This window comes from Hirundo rustica, chromosome 2 (assembly GCF_015227805.2).
Source record: "Hirundo rustica isolate bHirRus1 chromosome 2, bHirRus1.pri.v3, whole genome shotgun sequence".
Lineage (NCBI taxonomy): Eukaryota > Metazoa > Chordata > Aves > Passeriformes > Hirundinidae > Hirundo > Hirundo rustica.
In genome coordinates this window covers 8,117,901-8,138,294 of record NC_053451.1, presented here as the reverse complement: position 1 = coordinate 8,138,294, position 20,394 = coordinate 8,117,901, and the positions used below count along the sequence as shown (strand labels likewise).

The following is a 20,394-nucleotide window of genomic DNA, read 5'->3' as shown; positions in this document are numbered from 1 at the left end:
GCACAGCTGTAGGCATGGCTTGTTGGACAGCCATAGCTACCGTCGGTTGGACAACAGTATTCACGGCTGGCTGTACAGCCGTAGCTACGGCAACCATCTGTTGGCTGGAAGGGGTTACCCTCGCACAGGCCCCAACCATCTCCGACATGGATGGTTCCCCAGGAAGCGACTCAATTATCCTCTTGCAAACAGCATTGCAGTTGCTTCGAGCAAGGGACTGAAGCATGAGCTTCCTTGCGGCAGGATCACTCACCTGCTTCTCAACCGCAGCAGTCAGCCGTCCTGCAAAGCACAGGAACGGCTCATCAACTCCCTGGATGATAGTTGCAAAGGACTGCTGTGGAGTAGCCAGCTGTATGGTCTGAACCAGGGCTGCCATGCCTGTCTGCTGGCACTGCTCGTGGACCAAGGGCTCATAACCAGCCTGCCCATCAGCCCTGGCATAATTGCCTGTTCCCATTAGCATATCGGTATTAACCATATGTCTAGGATCACCTGGACCCAGTGTCCTATTCCGTTCCACCGCTCTGACTGCCAACTGAGTCCATTTATTCTCAAAGAAGTCATATTCAACTGGTGGGAAAAGGGCCTGAGCCAAGCTCCAAATGTCAAAGGGCGTCAAAAGACTGGCATTAAAATAACGGAGAACCTACATCACCTCAGCTGAGCCCAGACCATACTTCCCAACTGCATCACGCAGTTCTGTCAAAGCCTGCCAAGCCAAGGGTTGATAGGTGTTATGAGTAGCACCCTGAAGGACAGGGAAGGCCTGAAGACCCTCAGATGAAGCAGCAGCACCTGCCTGACCCCACAGGGTCAGAGGCAGGCACTCGGCTGCGGACTGGCTGAACACCAGACACTTCATGTCCAGCAACAGCATCAGCACCATCATTCAGTCCTTCAACCTTAGCTTTCAGTTCCCCCCAGAACTGCCAGCGGTCTTTCAGGCGTACAGTCACCTGACAGGGGAGGAGTGTCCAGGCTGTGGACGAAGAGCCAGTGACGGCACGGGGCTCCTTACTCTTGTCAAAGACCGGCCGCATTCCGGCTGTGTCCCCTTTTACGCTGAACTTAAACACCTTGGTGCCCGCCGCTGCCGTAGCGCTTGCAGTGGGAAGCGGGGGCGGGGCCAGACCAGCTGCTGGTGCCGGGCCTGCCGCATCCTTAGTGGGGCTGTAGCCCGCCAGCAGCGCCGCGGCACTGGCCACCGGAGACTGGTCAGATGGCTCCACAGTGGGCACGCATCCCGGCGCAGCTGGGGAGCTCGGGCTATGTTCAGGTGGAGACAGCGACCACACCTCCGCCACTGCCGGGGTCACGCCGGTTCCCGCCGGCAGCCCATTAGAGCTGGTCGTACCAGAGTCTCTCCCCGCCCCGCGAGCAGCGCCCCCAGCCACAGCCCACGGGGCTGGTGCAGGAAGCGGAGTGTCCGGGACCCCCCCGAGAAGGGCCCCTGTGGGGGAGCGGAGGCCTGCAGGCCCCACCACCCCCAAGTGGGGCAGAGCTGTCAGCCCGCCCATGGGGGCGGCGTCCATCAAAGAACCGACCAGGATCTTGCCTCAAGCAGCGTCCCTGCCCCGCGCTGCCGCAACAGGCATCGCAGGGGCAGAAGCGGCCAATGCAGCCGCCTCCGGGCCCGGCCCGGGTGGCAGTGTGGGGAGCACGTCTCCACCCGACTCCATCAGATAAGTGATGGTCGTGCGGCAGAACGGACAATGCACAGTGTAATATATGTGCTAAAGTTAATTCGTGTTATCAAATTATAAAGGGTAAATGTTAACTGTATAAATATGAGTGTTAAAGATGTGCTGAAACTAACATAGGTAAAGGTAAAATGGAGAAACCAAAATGGAAAAATTTCCTCAGCTTGGGAAGCACGGGAGGGACACGAGGAAAGTATGATTGGAATTACCAGAGAGGGGGCCTTGAAACTATCGCTGCCAGGAATCCCTGAAAATATACAAAGGACAACGGAAAACGGAGATACAGTCCGGAGACCAAGATAATCACTTCAGATGGATATCTCTACTCGTCTCCGTCGAAATTAACATATCCACGACACACCCGGGCTCAGCCATCAGCTGCATTGTTCCACCCTACCGGTCCATTCAGACTCCCGATACCGGGACTTGCATAATTAATGAAGACGCCTCGGAGAGAAGAACGTCAGAATCCTGGACTTCACGCCGTGATCTAGTGTATAAAAAGGGGTGGCTGGAGACCGAAATTGTGAACTTGGCGGGATACCAGGCTGGCAGAAGCTGATATCCGTGTTCACCCAGCGGCGATCCCGGGCTCGACGCTGTCCTTTTAATTGTGGCTTTCTGAGACTGATATTTTGTCTCACAATAAAATTCTAAATTTTTGATACATCGAATCTGGTCGATTTTATTTATAACACACAGTGACCAAATCTCGGTCAAACGATAGTGGGGGCTGCACCCCCGGGCCCCCCCCCAGTGCCGGAAAGGCATGGAGAGGAGGCGGCCCCACCCCGCTCCCGTGGCTCCGTGGCGCGGGGACAGGCGAGACCGGAGACAGGGAGGGAGGGAGGGGGAGAGTCCGTCTCACAAAGGAGCTGAAGCTCGGACTCAGACAATACCTCTGGGTCTGATATAATGACACTCCCCCCCCCCCCCCCTTCCAGTTCCCCGTCCTGCTTTGAAACGGGGCTGGCAGCCTGCGAGCTGGGGGGCGTCGACCTAAACACAGCCCACTCAACTAACTTCCACTGCAGCAACAAGTCTGCAATCTCCTCATCATAATCTATTTCAAGGGCGCCCATTAAACGTTCTCCCAGGAGGGACCACACCTGCCGACTGAGCACAGCATTTGCGAGTGAAAGAACCCATGGTATCTGCCCCATGTGAGCAGATTCTGAAGCCCCTCCCGGGAGACCTCAGCGTGTCTCCACTCCAAAAGGTCCCCCCAAAGCTCCAATACCAAAGCGTCCTGCATGGCAGGCACAAAACAGGGAAAAGGGGAAGGAAAACCTCACCAGACTGGTCCTTCCACACGCAGGGGTCACAACTTGTGATTGGGATACGCAAAGCAATCACACGAGAGACGAAAGATTTCGCAGGGCAGAGGGTGCCTCCGAGAGAGCTCAAGGCTGAGCCAAGGTGGAGAGCAAGGTGGAGAGCAAGGTGGAGACCTCCTGCCTGTTTATTTCTTACTTTTTATACATTTGTGGGTCTGGCTGAAGATTGGTTTTTGGAGTTATCACCCCTTAGCCGAATGGCCAGACCAACCGTCAGTTACAATTGTTTTCAGGTTAGAAATATGCAAACAAAGGACAGAGAAAGAAAAACAAAGAATTTGTTTATGTTACATGTGTGAGAAAAGTGAAAACTGCTCCTAATATTGTACAGTAGGTAAAAAGTCTGACTCCATTTTATGAACAATCAAAAGGCTTTAAAAAACTCAGAAAAACCAGGGTAACAATGAACAATGAAGGCACAGGAGAAATCGTCACTGAGATGGTCACAGAACTCCCCTTTGCAATGAAATCATTGATGTGATATCAGGAAAATATACATAATCAAAGGAGGGGGGAGGGAATGACACCAATAGTGTCAGACAAGCTGAACTCTAAGCAGCAGAAGAACTTGTGTTTTAATTTTATAGATTTAGAGCCTTAATATTTTCTTGTAACTAAAAGTGACTTCTGAGATACAAAGGTTAGATTTATGCCTGACTCTCTATCACATTTTTCATTTTTTGCCCATTTGGGGGTTGGTTGTGTGTTGGATTTTTTTTGCCTTATCTTCCATAAAATGTCAAATACAAATATGATTTCATAAAGTCAGATGATATCGCATTTCTCCTATTTATAGATTTCTTTTTTCAGGTAAAAATTATATTATTCATATAATTGAAATTAAAATCTTTAAAAAGAACCAAAGGAACTCATTAGTTTAACATGGGGTGATTGTTCTTCAATCTTCCACCAGATTCCACTAAAAGGTAATATTACTTTCAATATTGTCTAAAAAAATCAGTATTTACCAACCAGAGTATTAAAAAGAACTCTGAGACTATATACTACCTCCACCAGCTGAGAATTGTACTCCAATCTTAAATTGTTATGAATAATTCCCATCCACTGGGGATTAACTCTGAAAGAAATTCCAGAGGGAACCAGCCCAGTGGGCCAGAAATAAAAGGAAACTTTTAAGCAGACGGAGAAGAAATTCAGGCTGCAATGGAATTATCAGGGTCTTCCCCTGCTGAATGTACCTCAAACCTCTCCCTCTACTGGCCCCAGGATGGTCACAATGTGTAAAGGTATCCTGCAAGGCGTTATGCAAAAGATGCATGGCTGTGATGAAATTGTATATTTTAAAATGGCTTCATTTAATAAAAACAATGATATTATGATGTATGATAAAATACTTATTAAATAAGATTTTAAGGTGAGAGGATAGGGAATATTAGGTAAACCTCCTAAGTATGAGAAATAAAGTAACAAAAATGTGAAGCTTTTTCGAAGTACAGAAGGTGTAGAAAAGAGTGAGTGAGTGAAAATCCACACAGTAATGGTAAATTTTAAAACTGTGAGAGGAGATTGGAATCCAGTACTTTAATTACCCTTTATGCCTCTGTCTAGACTCAGGAGCAATAATTTTTTCTTGAAATGTTTTCCATAGACTTATTTAAGGGCATAATTTCCAATGGAACACAAAACTTAGTCTGGAAGTGGATGACGATAAAGCTTCAGCCCGTCCCTGACATGTGCCCTTGGCAGGTCCCTGCACCTGCAGCACCTCTGACTCCAGATCCTTTCTGGCCTACCATGTGCACAACGAGATCTACAGGCACGTTACAAACACTGGACACCAATCTCAGCTTCCTTTTCTAGCTGCTGCCACTTTAGCTAGTGCTAAAGCCAAAAGCAACCACAAAAAAATGAAATATTCTTTTCACCTTTTGCTCAGCAACATTCTAAGGTTCACCAGGTAAGAGTTGAGGCTCAAAAAAGCAAACTAGACCAGCAAAAGCCTTCTAGTTTTTGATCTTTGGCAATTCTAGGTACATATTGTTTTAGAATATTGAATTATATAAACCCATCAACTCATATTTATTACCACAATGATTTTTTTTTTATTATTTTTTTTTTTTTTATGATTAACACTGTGGTAGGATTTATTTAAAACATTAATCTTCTCAAAATACTAGTTTCCTACAGGAAAACAAAACAACCTGGATATGATGTATTACATGTGCTTCACAATGATATGTCTTACTATGCAGAAAGATACATCCCAGAGAAAACTAGAAAAAGCTAGACAAAAATGTAACCTGAATATTTTCTCAAATGAGACTTGCAAGTTATTTGCTAAAAATCAGATGCTGGACTTGGTGGCAAGCTTCTGAAAACTTGAACAGCTCTGATAAGAAAGGACATATTTCATAAATATTCATTAAAAATTACCTTTTCTGTATCATGCATTTTTCAAGCAGACACTGGTTTCACCTCTGCAAGGAACAAAATCTAGCCTGTAGCACAATGTCTCACTTTTCTCACAAAAAATAATTAAAACAAATAAAACTGGCTTTTCTTGTTGAGCATCTACTTGTTTCCACTACATGAGGCCCAGGTCAATTAGCTCTGCAATCCAAGCACCCAAGCATTAAAATTAAATTCAAATTACAGTGTTTAAATTCTAAAGTGTTGCCTACTTGTTTTCTTGAAAAAATTGATTGTAAAGCAAGACAATGGTTTGCATTTCAAACCATTTTCTAATCTACCATCACCATTCCTCACACACCTTTCAGCTCAAAGAAGACAGATGTAATTGGCAATCTTAGAGCACTTCATTGACATCTCCTGGGCTAGGATGACTGGAATACATTTGTAAATCTTCTCAATCTGTTTTTTCCTGCTGGAAGCTGGGGACTCCCTTGGCACAAGTGTTATCACACCAGGTAAAACACACAGATTATTCAGTGCCACCATCACTTGTTAGGAGGAGAGGTACAAATGGGTGCTGGGATAACTGGTCTCGGGTGTGCTGTTCTGAAGAACCCCTGACTGGCTGTGATCTCTCCTCAGAGGGAGTTTCACAGGAGTGTTTCAATCTAATCAGCTAACTGCTGGTAAAGAGTTGCTATACCCATTTAAACAACCTTAATTTTAAATCAACATCACAATGTGGGCAGCTTCAGCTCTTTTGCTGTTCACCTTTACCCTAACATCTTTTTGAGGCACAGATCAAAACACTACCAGCCAATGCAGGCAGGGGCAGACGGCTTTATACCTCAGCTCTGTACCCAAACTGATGCAGAAAAAGAGAATTATCCCTTGTAACAATATTTCAAGTTGTCTGGTCCAAAAAAAGAGAGAAACCTCATGCTTTGGTCATCTTGCTGCATAGGCATCATCCTAATTTCTCCTTAAAATCTCATTATTTTAGGGTTGCTTGAAAACTAGGGATGGAAATGAGACTTTTCCTTGCATGATTTCCTCTAGTCACAGGAATCTGAATAGGAGATGTGCTAAGCAACATATAACAGGCACTTTCTCTTCAGATGCTCTATTAAATTCCTTCCCCCCCCCACCCCGCCCCCAGCTTGTATGCAAGCAACCCTACGAACATGGATCTAAATGTAACAGAGCCATTTCTAACAGGGAAAAAACTGGGAAACTGAAAACTTTAAATGTTGGCATGCTCTTATAAAATTCTGTTTAACACACCATTCTCAAACACCCTAATTCATTTAAGCAAAGCCACATGATCTATTGTTTAAGATGAACATAAAATCCTTCCAGTGCACAAACTTGGGACATGCTAGCAGAGTTTAAGCTGTGTATTCATAGAGCTTCAGCAACAACAACAAGAAAAAAAATTATATGTTGAGAGGTTGAATTGTGTCTACCTCAAGTAGCAGGGTAGGAGCAGGCATATGGCTGTATCAGCAAACCACATCATAGGCACAGTAAGAACTACATGCTGAAAAATGATTGAAAAATGTTCAGCATGGAAGGGAACGTCTAGAAAGTTTAATCTTGCTTACTTAACTCTTTGTTTTTACATGCATTTCTTTAGTTTGTCCATGACAGGGAAAAAAAAATACACTCTGAATTCCAAAAGAGAGTGGTTTATTGGGTATAAAAGACAGATATGTGTCAGGGGCTGTTATTACATTTTACATGTCACTGCTTATGTGCAGAGAGAGCAGGAGAGAGAGAGGAAATGAAACAACCCAGTTGCCAGAGAATCAAGATGTGACAAATAATATATGCTCCCCCTTTCAAAGGCAAGGTGCATATACACATATAGGCCATTCATTGTGAACGAAAGAATTGCTATTTGCCTATTTCAAATGGAATCCAAATGTGCCAAGCACAGCAAGAATACTGAGAGCAAAGAGTGCTTAATATTCTAGCCCAGCTCACTGAAAAAAGCACTGAATTGACAGAGCAGTGTTCTGTAGAGCAACATGATGTGTCTGCTTTAAATGGAGAATAATGGATTTAAGTTTAGTGCAGAACTAAAGGGCTCAATTACTATTCATGAATTCTGAAATGTCCTACTACAGAAATTCCTTTTGCATGAAATGTTCATCAGAATCAATGTGTGGAACCACAAAAAGTAAACCTTGCCCCTTCGCACAATACAGCACTTACCTAGATTTGTGCATTTACAAAGAGCATTGCTGCTGCATTTATCTGAAGCCACCTAGACTACAAAATAAACTATTTTAAATGTGCTTCAGAGGGTTTCTGTAGGGAAAGCTGCTCTACTAGTGCCATTTTTTGTTGCTTTTAGATAACTGCTTCAGCATTTTCCTACCCTAAGATGGGACTAGTGCTGCAGGAGAGCTGTTTTCATCAGGTCTCAAGAGAACCTTTTGGGCAGCAATGTGAGAAGGACAGTTTGCAAGCCCTTTGAAGGGCTTCTCTAACATAGCTGGAGTTTTGTTACAAAGTGCATTAACACTGGTAGTTTCAGAAACCTCTTTTTACTCCTTCTGTAAATATTCAGAAACTCAGTCTTCATTCAGCACAAAGTCAGAACCAGCACTTGCATCCTGTACAATTCAATATTTCACTTGAAATACCAGATTTATCCCACAATTGAAAAACCTCACCATCTTCCACAGGCTTAGTCTGTTATGCAATATGGGGTTTGATCAGTTGCTAAAATGCAGTCAGAGAATTGTCTTCTCTCTTGTGTTGACTCTACAGGCATGTATTGATGTCTCATGGAATTATTCTTGAAATCTAAGCCCATGACTCCAGATATGGTTGCCTATTGCCGTTTGCAGTACTCATTATAATTAGGACTAATCACGGGGAAAATTTTTGTTCAAAATGAGAAAAAAAAGTAGTGCAACATGTCTTTAATACAAAGTGTTGCTGGTATATCCCTTCTAATTGTGTTCAAGTAATAATCTCCCTTAAAAGTTAATATATCTTTTATTTCTTTGTAAAAATGGCCAAATTAATAATCTCTCTGCCTGGAAAACATCTGTCATTCAATATCTATTACCATGTAAAGGATGAAAATTCTTCAAACATTTGTGTATCCTGCATTATAATTGAGATTAGCACAGGATTTTTATTCCCCCAAAACACTGTCTCTTAAAGAGTGAAAAGTTTTGTGTGTTTCCTGAATGTACAGATGACTCTCGGTCCTGAAGGACTTCCAGGGGCTTTGTGTTAACAAGCTCCTTCTGTTTGCATATTCCATCCCTCAAAGCAGTGCATGTATAATTTTCTCATCACTGTCTGCCATCTGGAGTATGCTGCTCAAACTTCAGGTTGAAAATTAGATCTGAGGAGTATTTTCGTTGCTTCTATTTGGGAATATTATCTATTTCAAGGCCTCTTTCTCATATGACACATCTGAAGTTTGGTTAGGACTTTGCCAGCATTTACAATACAGTAGGAACTTCATTTTGGAAATACTTTTTTACCCTGTCTGCTGTCATTTTGCTTCTCAGTGAACTAGAACCCAGGAAAGATAAGAATCAGTTCTGATACCTACCTCTGAATTTTCGTGATACTTCAACTAAGTAGCACAAGCTGTGAAAAAAACCAGTCATGATTGCTGATTTAAACTTCCAGTTCTGAAGAATTAAAGGGAAAGTGAAGTAAAAAATCACCTACAAAGAAATTGCAAGAAACTGATGGCAGTCATCCAGGGTTACTTGACAAAGAAACTTGAAAGCTAAGTTAGCTTCTTTTTAAGTTTTAAGTCATGTTTTGGGGAAGAAGGCCAAGAGCAGGTCTGGAAATAATTACAGGAGCAGAGATGTCTTTGCTAATTGTGAGTTCATCTGAAGAACGAGACTTCACAGGAAAAAAAGGCTTCTGCTGCCAGGGAAATGCCACAGGGAATGAAACCCTGACTCCATAAGCAGACACAGCCTGAGGCCAAAGAACAGCAAAAGCAGACACATGATACACTCTCATCCCCTGAATGAGCTCTACCTTTCCTTGCACTAAGAAGGAACTCTTTTTCTTCTTTCCCCTCCTCCCCTCTTTTTTCTTTTACACACAGATAATCTATGTTTATCTTAATTTGGTTCAAAACCAGGTGTTTCAAAAGGTGAAACTGCAATGCACCTGAATTCCTCTGGCACACCAGAGAAGACTGGGTTGGATCTGTGAGAGCTGGATCCAAGATCCTGTTTTCTAAGGGTCTCACTGACACAGAGTGTGAGAGCCAAGCTTAGAAATATTGTGAGGGTGTGTTTGTACCTGAACTTAACTCAAAGCTGTGGCAAAGAGGCTCAACTAAAATTTCAATGTTTAGAGAGGCTAAATTTCAAAATGCATTCATTGCAGGGAATCAAGCAGAAGGTAGAAAGTCAGTTTGGTACAACTTAGTTCCTTCTGCAGCTAAGAAAATACAATCATATTTTCATAGAAGAGGCAGCTTTTGTTCTCCACATTGTAGTTATGAATGGGGACTGCTGTGTTCCCTTGAACTCTATTGCATCTTGGTTAAATAGTGACAAAGACTAGACTCAGACAATATATTTTATGCAATCTAATGTTGCTGGGCTACAACTAAGATTCCTTTAGGTAGGAAAATTCAACAGGGTTCATCCAATTGAAACATATAGACTAACTCTGTTGCCATAGAAACATATGATTTTGGCATAGCAAACACAAGAACAGTACATCTAGTCTGGTATTTCACTTCTGCTAAGGACTAGTACTTTGATTATTCAAGGGATGATTATAAAAAAACACATCATATAAATTTGAGACTATTAAAACAGCATTCTTGGAGGTATCAAAAAGTAGTGCAAAATAACCTCATATTATTATATGCATACTTAAAGCAAAACAATTGCAATAATTAAATGCATGCAGTTATATTAATTTTCTGTAATGTAAAACTTCTGGCAGATAATTATTTGAATTATTTGGACAACTTTCAGACATCTTAAAGCAGAATTTATAAATGTAAGTCAACCTTCTTGCAAAAAACAAAGTTAAATTGTGAAATCATATTAGTAGCTCGAACATTTTTCTCTTATATGTCTTTAATACTTTGAGTAGTCTTTGAGTTTGCAGTCTTCTTGCTTAAATATAAATTAATGTATTTAACTTTATTTTTCCAATAGCTATGCTTAAGAAAATTTCCTTTCTTGACTTTGTTCAACTAGCAATTTTCAGAGAAGTATAACATTGGGCATCTTCCTTATGGGTAACAGGTTAGTGACTCAAGAAGCTTGCTTCTTTATTATTATTATTATTAATAATAATAATAATAATAATTTAAAAAATAAATTATTCAAATATGTTATAAAGTATACACAAAATAAAGATTAAACTAGTTCAGTTTTTCACTTCCCAGGCTGTCATTTTAGATTGTGAGCAAAATATAGACAAGTACACTCTAGAAAGGATGAGAAACTGGTAGCAGTAACTCCATAAGACTGGATTCTACATTTTCATTCTGGAGCACCTTCCTATTAAAGAGACATTCATTCTAATAAGAAATGTAACTCAGAAACTGCAAAGTTTTGAGACAATCTTCACTGAACCAAACATATTTTTTCACCCCATATTAGCTGTCATTTTATTTTCTCTTTGCTAAACCACATCAGTATTAAACACAGGTGAAAGCTCACATGGGATCAGTATTACACCATTTCCATTTTTGTGTGCACAGCCTTTTATTGCCCTTCTAACACAGGAGCTGTGATTGGAAAGTTCTCTATATCATATCTCTCTCATTGCAAGTACAGGAAACATCAGGCAGACAAGATGTTTTGAAATGTGCTACACATTTTAAGCAAGAAAATTCATGTGTATAAATACCCATGGTTACACCTGAACTCAGTTAGTCTTTTAGATAATATATTCTGTTTATTTCTATTGGTATTTGGGGCCTCAGGAAATAAAATACCAAAGATGTTTAAGATATATTCTTCCTTAGTAGGAGACTGAAAATATACATTAATTAGAAGGATTTTTTTTTTAATAAGTGTCTTTTAGATAAGATAAAATATCTTTATTCTAAAGAAAAAAATATTATATTTAAATTTTTTTCTTACTATTGTTGGCTGCCTAAAAATTCATACCCCCAACATCTTTCCAAAATAAATATTATTGGGATAGGATGATCTCATCTGATGACCAGATGCTCACCCATCAGTTTCCATTTGCTCTCCTCAACAAGACAGTGGGAGAAAATAAGACAGAAAAGCTCATGGGGCAAGATAAACATCTTACCAGTAACCACTGCAGACAAAAGAGATTTGGCTTGGGGGATATTGATTTAATTTATTGTTAATCAAAATAACTTTGTGTTGAGAGGAACAAAGAAAAAAAATAAAGTAACACCTTCAGAACCTTGCTCAGGCTCAACTTCATCATTCCCACTCCTCTACCTTTCCCAACCAAACCAAAGAGGAAGGGTAATGAGGGCCATGGTCAGTCCACAATAACTTCTCTTTTCTGCTCCTCCTTTCCTCACACTTTTTCCTTGCTCTGACATGTGGACAATTAGTAGCAATCTTTAACCATTTACTTTTTAGACACTCAAGATATATTAAAATATAGACTGAAGTTTGATCAATTTCAGATTTAGAAAAAGATGATGCCAGAAAAAATTTAGAGCAGACTTATCAGAACCCACACATATGTTTCTTTAGAACCATGTTCTACTTTCACATGGTTTTCGATCTCACAGTTGTTTTCTATCTGGGTATGCTGCATCCTTCAATTCCCTGAGGCACATTTTAAACTAGACCAAATTAAGCTCTTTGGGATTGTTCCTTTGTCATAATCTCCAAGCATGGTACCCACTGGCATGGCATCTCTAAAAATCCAGGCAGCAAACAGAGCTAAAATATATTTCAGAATTTCACAAAAAGCAACTAACGCACCAGATACAGCTATAGTATCCCAACAACAGGACAAAACAAATTGCTTTGATACAGGAAAGTTTTTCACCAAAAATAAGAAAGGACTGCTTACAAGAAAAACAAGCAAAGCACCTGCAAAGTGGATCCTATTTCCATTTAGCTACTGAAAATGTGAGGAGTTAAATGATTTGTACTTACAAAATAATTCTGTCCTTGAAGACAGTTCAGTAGTCTACAAAAGGCATTGCTCTAAAGTTTGCTTTTCACTCTGCTTGGAACAGAATAGATTTGTTGTACATCAGCAAGAACAATTACTTTTTTCAAAGAGTTTTTACTATTTTGCACCTAATAGCTGCTCAGGTGGCCAGGTCCCACCCTGACATCTTCCTAGATCAGTCTGACTGGTAAAGGAACAACTGACAGGTAAAACAGTTCCTGTAGGAGACCTACTACACAGGAAAGGATTAGCAAGGGCTCAAACAGGAGATTTCCAGAACTTCCCTTCCAACCTGAATATTCCTACATTTCTCGAAATTATTTTCCCTGGTGGAACAACTGCACTATTCACATGCAAATGACGTTTCTCTGGCTTCTATCCATAAAACTCTCTACTGATCTTGGTTTATCTTTAAATGTTACCCTTCTTTAAAGGTCACAAAGTTAACATTGTATCATAGGTTAGAATAATTTTGTTTTCTAGATATAGAGAAATGTAAAAGGTTTTTCCCTGCCCTAATTGTGGCGTGGGTTGGGGGGTGGGGGGGGTGGGGAGGACCAGGACCTATCAGAAAGCAGGCTGGGATATTGACAGCTAAATTGACCAATGAGAAGTGTCAGTGCGACTTTGGGAGGAACATTTAAAACTGATCCGCGGCAGACGGCGCACTCTCTTGCTTCGGTGATCTGCCGTGAGGTAACATCGTAATCGGGTCGGGCTCTGCTGCCCCTCTGGGCAGCCGGACCGGGCCTGGCCGGGGGTCTGGGGGCTGCTGCCTGCACGGGGAAGGCTTAGGCTGGCTGAGCCCCTTTCCCTTGCTTGCTGGCAGGGGAGAGGGGCAGCTGCAGCTCGGCAGTGCGGGGCCATGTGCTCAGACCACGGCAGAAGGGGCCAAAACATGGCCCAGCTTAATCACTGCTGGCAGCGGAGCAAGCAAGCCTGCAGCTCCATAACAACTTTAAGTTGGACTGCCTTAAATGAGACCGAGGGGTGGAAAAAAGGACCTTTACCAGCTTCCTTTATCAGCACGGCCTTGCATTTTTTTTTCCTTCAGTGCTGCAGCTCTGTTATAAACAAACTGGGCAGGAGATAGATTGGCTCCTTCAATGTCTTTATTTTCAGCTCTTTTTGGGAGCGGGAATCTTGGAGGGTGGCCCATGGGGCCACTGCTCCCTCTGCGGAACACCGCTGAGGAGGAGGTGCAACTCAGTTCTACTGCTCACACCACAGAGTCGGGATTCCTGCCTCAGGGGGGTTCTCAGGAACTTGCTTGGCTCATTTTGGTCTAGGGTAGTCTCCTTCGCTGTGTGCTTTATAAGTTATGATGAGAAATCAGGAAGATGGCTGTTGACACCTGAGGGCTCCTGAGTGCCTTGCCGATTCAGTTCTGTCTTCCATATATCTGTATCCTGTACCAGTTTGTTTTAATTACGGATTTTTGATGTTAACTCTACTTCCGGCTATAGCAAGGCCTCGTGGGAGTTTCGGCGATTTCCATAAGGGTGAAGGCAGCAGCTTGACAGGCGGGCGTGACATCAGCAGGAAGTGGGAAGAGGAGCAGGCAGAGAGCAGGCGGGGGAGCAGCAAAGGCTTAACCCGAGGGAAGGTAAGGTATTTTAGGGTTTTTGGGGAAGAAAACATGTAACATACAACTCAGAGGGTGAAGAACTGGGGTCTGGGGTACAAAGGGGGTACAAACCGTTTAGGACATTAACACCTTTAACATTTTTAACACAACAAATAGGGCACAACCATGGGTCCCTGCAACATTCAACAAGTAACTGGGAGTTTTTAATTTTATTCACCTCAGCTCAGCGCGTGCACGTGGCTTTTTGCAAGCCCGAGTAAACTAAACCTTTTCTTAGCAACACAGAACTTTTAAAGCACAATTCTTCCTCAAAAGAAAGAAGAAAGAAAAACAGAAGGTACATGGAACAGATACTGCATGAAGTCAGTTAGATGAAAAGTGAAAGAACTAATAATATTAGAATAGGATTGAAGAAGTGGACATTTTTAACCGGGCTCTTCTAAGGTAAATTATGAAGAAATGAACTGTTCTTTGTAGCATCTTAGTATTATTTGGGTAGAATGCTATTCTAATAAAAATTTAGGACTGATGTAACAGAGATTTATTTGGGAACTTTGAAGCCCCTACTCCTGGGTCAAATAGGAGGTCTCAGCCTTTTGAGACAAAGATAATTTTAGATAAGAAGAAGTATTCGTAAATAATACCCCAGATACACTGAGAAGCTCTGCAGATAGAACATCACAGTCTGCGAAAACTCCGGGCAGCAGCGGATATGTGCGTGAGCAAACATCTTCATAAAAGATCTTAGAAGGACTCTTCTCCTAAAATGTGTAGTTATGTCTAAGTAGTGAAACTGACTGAAAATCCTAAGTTGTGTCTTTCTATGTTGTTTAATAAGAAAGTTTATAGTTTGTAAGGGGAAAGAAGCGTGTTTTTAAAGTTTCATTCTGTTTTCGCTTTTTTTCCAGCTTTCTTTTTTTTCTATTCTTTTAGTGTGTGTTAATAAAACTATTTTTTGTTCATTTTTAAGCTTAAGCCTGCTTTGTTTATTTTTATCCTAATCTCTCCCTCCCACAAAAATATTAACACTAAACCCCTTACATTAATTAGTGTTTCTGCCTGGTTTCATTAAATTAAAACCTTTACACATTGATATCTGCATTACTACACCATGGTAAAGTACTAGAATCCATCTAGGATCCATCTTAATATCGTAAGTTTTTTTTTTTTTTTTTAATTGCACCTTGTCATGGCAAGAGCCAATTACCATACTGAACAGATTATTTTGTAAATGTTTGAATTGATTTTCAGTTCAGTCTGGAACATAAATACAGCTGATGAATGTACACAAGAATTACTGTAATTTTTTTTTTTTTTTTTTACTTTTTTTCAAACCTTAAAGGAAACATTTTGTGCAATAATTATGTCATTTCATTTTACAAGAAACATCTGGGGAAATTACTTTTAATCTATGTGAAACCATACACCTAGTTTTGTGAAAATAGCAAAACCCCCAAATCAACAGTTCTTTATTTTCAAAGAAACAACTTTTGTTACTGACATGCTTCACAGCATGACTGACAAAACTCTGGAAAAGGAGACACAATGGCAAATATTCTCAGTCCCTTTATAAGCAAACACATTCAACCTTGGAAGAAAGTCCTTTTGCCCTTCCAACATCTCATTTTAGATAATAATACCTGTACATTTTCTTCACAGTAAAGAAAGTAACCAGACCATGCTTAGTAAATGTAGCACTTGTAGAATATTTAAGTGTCTAAGATATGAACTACTTCATGTGTCCTTCCCCATGAAGTATTTACTTGAAGCCTTGGATATGCAGCTCTGCCTTATCTGTTGAGGTGGGCAAACACAGTATTCATAAAAATATACATGACTTCTGATGCTGGCCCTGTGGCAACCAAAGTATAAAATGCATTAGTCCTGCATGACAAGCACCATCTCTGGGGTTTTTTTTCACAATAGCCCAACATCTTCACCAGGAACTAGAGGAGAAAGAAGCACACAATGATTTTTATATTAGAATGAGCATACGCTCAGAGAGTCCTGATGCTTATGGACTTCTTCCCACAATGACATCTCTTCAATGGAGAAATCATAATAATTTTTTTAGACTAAAATTGGGATTCCATAGGATTTATTCTGAGGTGGTTTTGACTTTCTACTCTTTTGGTTTCCTAGAGCAGTATCCCAAGTGATTTGGGAATGAATTGAATTGTTGAACGACAGAAACATATTGAATCACCAAAATGTAGCTAAGTCTGGGAGACTTGTGCACCTTGTTAGAAATTTTGATGAAAATAAAAATTTAGGGCCATTTAGCAGGTTCTCTCTTTTATTTCACACAATATTTCTCTCAAAGGGTGCTTGTTAGAGCAGTGCTCCCTGTTCTGGCCCCGGGTCCCTGAGGAGCTCATCAGGTCTCCTTCAGGGATCAATGGAAGACTTTTACTTAACTGTGAAACTGAGCCACCATCTACAAACAAGGGTCCTTGCAGGACAGGAGGGGTCGTTTCCAGGGAGGTTTAAAGTGAAAAGAAGGAAATCAATATGTAGTTTTAAAAATAACTCTGTTCAAAGAAGAGAGGAAACAATCATACAATGGGACATTTTTAAATTGTTTACTGCATGTGCCACAGTATCAGGCAGCAAGTAGAGCGTTTTCTATGCCACACATGAATCAGAAGGCATTTTCCCCAACGGAAAACAACACCAATAAGTGACATAATAAATTCTAGCATCTTCCAGAAAGAGCCATCATTTTAAAGAAAGGAAGACATATGTAAGAAAAATTGGAAATAAATGCTAAAATACATGCAAATTATCAGCTGTGCTTTGTAAATTTACCCCTTAGAGGGAGTTATCTTATTTTGACTTTGTTTTTCATTGAACAAAGGACAGTCTCACAAGTATACATCAAATGGTTTGTATTTACCTGAACTGGTTTGTAGAATCACACTATAACCAGCCTGTAGGCAGTGGGGGGAGCAGCAGTCAAAACCAGGTTTTCACAGGTTGGTCACCTCTCACCTGGTTGCATGAATTTGCACTGACAAGTGCAAAATAATTCACAGCTCTCATTTTGGAAAATCAAGTAATTTTTGTTTCCAGTTCCATATTTTCCTGTCCTTTAAAAATCTATTGTTAGATGCCTAATTTGCCTCCAAGTTCTTTTGAGAATTTGCCCAGACTTTTGCTGAGATTGTGGCCATATACCTGAAACCTGTGATACTGACATTAAAATGCAGAGCCTGTATTAAAAAAACCCAAACAAATACCACCACCACCACCCCAATTTATTTTTGAGATCTTGGCATAAATTAGTGCTTGCAGGGAAGAGAGGATCAGAGATCCCTGCAATGACACCTTCAGTAAGGTCAAGCAAGCCCCCCTGCTCTGCTTGGCTCCAATAATGCAGCTGGCACACGGATTTAGCATGACCTCTTTGGCACATGCAGGATTCATTGCAACTGGCTAATTTAAACTCCATTAAAAACACCTCCTAAGTATCTTACATACAAAAGAGTGTTCTCCATGACCTTTCCTGCCTCTGCAGGAACCGTTCCTATTGACTACTTACAAGTGTCTTATCTCTGTACAATTTAATCAGTTTTGCAGCAGAAACCCCCTGGGGCAGTGTTGGGAGTAAGTTTCAGATTCTCCACCACAGGTGTTGATCGCTGAATTTAAGGGTACAAATCTGTCTGTGCACAACAAATCCAAAGGCTTTTTGTTATTTGTTTGGGGTTGTTTTTTTGGTGTTTTTTTTTGCCAGCAGTCTTCATTGAATTAATGTAATTAAAGTATTTATCAAAACATCAGCAGAATGCAGCTGTTAAAAAGCACCTGTACCTGAGAAAACAAAATATTTCTGCAGCACACGCTGCGGCACAAAATACAGGAGTTACCCACAGAACACAAGAGAAATTTTCTCCCATTGCCAACTTTATTCTATACTACTTGCTATTTTTTCACCTTTTAGGAACCTCTATCCTCTTTACCACTGAAGAAAAACACAATGCCTGTAAAATAAAACCCCAGTAAACTAGCATAAATGTTACTATTTAACAATAGTCACAAATTCCTGGTTGTAGAGTTTTCTTCGTTTTCTTCTTGTCTTCTTTGTTTCAACAATCAGTAAAAGGTTAATTAAAACAAAACTAAAACAAGCAAAATGCACTCCCAAAATTAACAATGGAACCAACTGAAACAAATCTAAAATGGAAAAGAATAGGGGAGAAAAAAAATGCTGTAATAAACAAACACACCCGAGTAAAGATTCCTAAAATACCAAAAGGTCATAGAAATCTCATCCCATTTTCAAAAGCCACAAAGGAGTAGCAGTAAAGACTCAGTGAATTTAGGGAAGCATACTTTTTACAATGACATGTAGTGATAGAACAAGGGATTCAAAGTGAAAAAGTGTAGGTTTAGATTATTTTATTAGATGATTTTTTTTTTTAATTTTATTTTTTTAGGAACACTGCTTCTACTTTTCCAATACCACCAATACCAGAAAATGAGAAAGGAAATAGACAGGAAAAGTCTTTCTATTCCCCAGCAATCAAACTATATAGTTGCTGAACAAATCCGTATTTTCAACTCCTATGAAAACTGCCAGTATATCATGGTTAACTCAGCTGTACAGATAATTGGCCTTAGGAGACTGAGGCTGTTTTGAGAAGGCTGCTGCTCTCACTGATGGATTTTAGCAGCATGACAGAGACAAGTTTCTCCATCTTCCAAAACTTTTCTGTCATCTGTGTATTAAGTATTGCAATTTTTGTCTCTTTGTTTTGCTCATTCTAAATTTGTATGCATTGTTATTTTGAGGCAAAAATCCCAACAGATTTGTGTGGTTTTCCTGGTGGAAAGAAACCACCGAGCCTCTTACAAGGGCAGAAAGAAGGGAGCAGATGCAGGGGCAAGAAGAGTGATGTTGAAATTTAGAAAATATTGGGAGAAGAGAATGCAGAAACCCTACTGCTATTTGATCTCCCAGAGGGACCTGTGCAAGGTTTCCTAGAATTAAAAGTTGGCTAAAATCCAGCCTGGAAACACAAGTACACAGAGGGGGAGAGTGGGATGTAAAGCCTTTACTCTCCTTTGCTGCCTATCCCGGCTTGTCTGGCTTTCTCTCTTTAAAAAATTAAGCCACCTAGTTTATAGTCTAAAACCCCGTGAATTTTCTTCAACATATAAATCTTTTGACCTTCCTGGTTTGGGCCCTCACCATAGCTAGGTATCTTCCTGAATTAGCAGGCACAGGGCAGCTGTCAGTGGTGACCTTCTGCCCCCACAGGCCCTGCCAGGGTACATCTAGTACAAAAGAGGAGCAGAAGTACCAACCTAAAAAGAGAACAAAAGAGAAAGATAAGGAGTGAAGGAAATAAAGATCTGTGCAATCTGGGAAGTGCAGCAGACAACAGGAAGAAATTCATATAGGAACTTTGTCTACTTATGAAATCAGGTAGAGATGCACTAAAAAAACCTCTTTTCTCCTAACGTAACCTTTCAGACAATCAAAAGTTGTTTAGCAGTCTACACAGATAGATCTATAGTTTACAGATCTATCTATCTATCGATCTAGTTTATCGATCTAGTCTACAGTTTAGATCAAAGAAGTAGAAACTAATTACCAGTTTACCCCATAAAAATTTTGAAAACATAGCTCTCTTAAGGAATTATTTCAGAAAGTGAAGAATTTCATCTGAAAACTCCAGAAGAGGAAGAAACTTGCACAGGAAACTTGTGAAAATTTTTCAACAAATCTGAAATCCAGTCAAAGCCCACTTGGATCAGAGAATTTATAGAAACGTGAACTGAGGTCAAACCATAATGGTACTAGAAATCAAGATCTTGAGAAAGAGCGTGCTTTGACATCTTAACTAATAATAATAATATTATTAATTAATTAATTGATTAAAGCAGCATCATAAAGAATAGCATAAAATTATGGCCCTGGACATGAGGGCTTTTGGAACAGGAAAAGGAAAACAGAGATTAAGCCTAGAGAAAGAAACCTGCAAAATGCTAACGGAATCAGTTAATATAAGATAGCGTGAAAGGTTTCTCGAAATCTTGACAAGGAAATAGACCTGGATCAGTACTCTATGCTTGGATGGAGTCATTATACTTGAAATGAAAACATCTTCCAGAAGTCTGCAGTCAAAGAACTGAAACTACCTGAAGAGAAACAAAATATGAATCATAAGCAACTAAAAATTCCTTTATGAGAACTGCTTAAGAGGAATCCACATTCACAGGTTGTGCTTTTATCCTTAAATATGAATAA

General features: G+C 40.5%; 1 protein-coding gene across 1 annotated transcript in view; it reads right to left on the bottom strand.

Annotated features, from left to right (window-relative positions):
- Positions 1 to 2,419: 2,419 nt before the first annotated feature.
- LOC131378767 (uncharacterized) overlaps positions 2,420 to 20,394 on the bottom strand; it is a 96,725-nt gene continuing 78,750 nt past the window's right edge. Inside the window, exon 3 of the mRNA XM_058424106.1 lies at positions 2,420 to 2,819. Coding sequence (XP_058280089.1) covers positions 2,420 to 2,819 — 400 coding nt within the window. The remainder of the gene's footprint in view (positions 2,820 to 20,394) is intronic.